This window comes from Mesitornis unicolor, unplaced genomic scaffold, assembly GCF_000695765.1.
Source record: "Mesitornis unicolor isolate BGI_N332 unplaced genomic scaffold, ASM69576v1 scaffold8225, whole genome shotgun sequence".
Taxonomy (NCBI): Eukaryota; Metazoa; Chordata; class Aves; order Mesitornithiformes; family Mesitornithidae; genus Mesitornis; species Mesitornis unicolor.
This window is the reverse complement of record NW_010186134.1, coordinates 129488-131821: the sequence shown is the minus strand read 5'-3', so window position 1 is coordinate 131821 and position 2334 is coordinate 129488. Positions and strand designations below refer to the sequence as shown.

At 45.6% G+C, this 2334-nt stretch overlaps 1 protein-coding gene across 1 annotated transcript; it reads left to right on the top strand.

The window, feature by feature from the left end:
* Positions 1-6: 6 nt before the first annotated feature.
* On the top strand, positions 7-1840 carry MESDC1 (mesoderm development candidate 1; the record flags this gene model as incomplete). Its single annotated transcript, XM_010185051.1, has 1 exon — positions 7-1840. A coding segment is annotated over one exon (1053 nt), but the record flags the coding sequence as incomplete, so codon positions are not given.
* Between the last annotated feature and the right edge of the window lie 494 nt (positions 1841-2334).

The window sequence follows — 2334 nt, the reverse complement described above, 5'->3', positions numbered from 1 at the left end:
GGTGGCTCTGGCAAGTCCAGCAGCGAGGTGTCCGGCGGCGGCATCCCCAGCAGCGGTTCCCTGCAGAGGAAGAAGCTCATCTCTATCTGCGACCACTGCAAGATCAAGATGCAACTGGTGGCTGATCTGCTGCTGCTGTCGAGCGAGACCAGGCCGGTGAACACGGAGAGCCTGTCTGTCTTCGGTGAGTCTTTCGAGAAGTGCAGGGACACGATCATTGCCAGGACCAAAGGACTCTCCATCTTGACCCATGATGTCCAGAGCCAGCTCAACATGGGACGCTTCGGGGAGGTGGGGGAAAGCCTGATGGAAATGGGGGAGCTGGTGGTCTCCCTGACTGAATGTTCTGCCCATGCTGCCTACCTGGCTGCAGTGGAGACTCCAGGGGCCCAGCCTGCTATGCCTGGCTTGGTGGATCGCTACAAGGTGACCCGATGTAGGCATGAGGTGGAGCACGGCTGCGGGGTCTTGAAGACCACCCCTTTGGCAGATATGAGCCCTCAGCTCCTGCTGGAGGTTTCTCAGAACATGTCCAAGAACTTGAAATTCCTGACAGACGCCTGCGTGCTGGCCAGTGAGAAATCCAAGGACAAATTTGCTAAGGAGCAGTTCAAACTCAGTGTCAAATGTATGAGCACCAGCGCCTCTGCCCTCTTGGCGTGTGTCAAGGAGGTTAAGACTTCACCCAGCGAGCTGACCAGGAATCGATGCGTCTTGTTCAGTGGACCTTTGGTGCAGTCTGTCTATGCTCTGGTGGGCTTTGCCACTGAGCCCCAGTTTTTGGGTAAAGCTGCCACCATTAATCCAGAGGGCAAAGCTGTGCAAACTGCCATCCTAGGAGGAGCCATGAGTGTGGTATCTGCTTGTGTGCTTCTGACCCAATGCCTCAGGGATATAGCCCAACACCCCGAAAGTAGCACCAAAATGAGCGATTACAGGGAAAGGTTGAAGAACTCAGCTTGCGCCGTCTCGGATGGTTGCAACCTGTTATCTCAGGCACTAAGAGAAAGATCTTCACCCAGGACTTTACCGCCAGTGAACTCCAATTCTGTGAATTAACCCCCACATCTTCTGTTTAAATCCCAGTCATTGCTAAAGGAAAATAATATCCCACCTCCTCACCCCTTTTTTGTATACCAAAGAATTTGCTTGGATGAGCCCAATCTTTGATTTCATGTGGTGAAGAAGCAGAACAGCATATTCAAACGATATGTACTAATAAAGGTAGCCACTTCTGGCTTCTTTCTATTTTACTTTAAAGTCAAGCAAATATTTGCAGATAAATTTTTCCTTTATTCAACAAGGTCTTCACACAAATGGTAGTAACTGTTTAAAAGTTTTTATATTTGGGGAGGTGGGGGTATCTTAAAGAAAAAAAGAAAAAAAAAAAAGCTTTAATCGCGCTGGGTGCGGTTTTTAAAGTTTGTCTTGTCTTGTCTTCCGAAATTTCCCTTCTAAATTTTACTGTTTGGTTGTGCAGGAAAAAGGTTACCTCAGTTCTCACTCATTTAAAAAAAAAATGAAAAAAAACCCAACAACACATAGATGATGGATGTAGCTACTATTTTGTTTGTTTTTGTTTTGTATGACTTCTTTTATTTTGCATCAAGTGTTAGGTTAGAAGTGCATTTGGTGTGTAGGAGTGGAAGGACTGGAGGTTGTGATTATGTTTTCCATGTGTTGATTTCCAAACTGGGGGAAAAGCTACTGTGAGTGTTTAAACAAACAAACAAACAAATTACACTATAACAAAAGTGATTTTTAATTTTTTTCCAATGTCAGTTTTTATCTTGCATGTACTGGAGTATTTATTTCATCTATTAAAATGTTATGTTTCTCAGATGTCTTTCTGTGAATCTCTTAATACTTGAATAATTGAACGACTAGGCCTGCTTGCATTGTATGTCATTTTCCCCAGGGAATGGGTGGTACAAATGTAACTGTAGTTCTAGACAGCAGCGTACAGGCTTCAATTCACTTCTTTTATTTTCAGAAATACTGTCCCTCTCGCTGTGCTCCCCCTCCTCCTCCTCAGGACGCCTCTGACAGATGCGCTGCAGTTGTATTTATGGAGGCTGGACAGTGCTGTATGTGTTGGGGCTGTGGTGCAGTGGCTGCAGCAGGGCATAGGCTTTGTTTGTCTTTGTCAGTGTTCTGTGCTATCTTCTCATTTTTTTGTATTTTAACTCTTGCAGGTGTTGGGGGCCATCTGCATTAACCTTGTGAGTTTCCATATTAATTTATTAAGGATTTCTCAAAAAGCTTTACCCTGCTGGGTAGTGCTGCTTGTCCCGTGTCTCTGTTTAGGATGGTGAAGGTTTGCTGCTGTGGGCC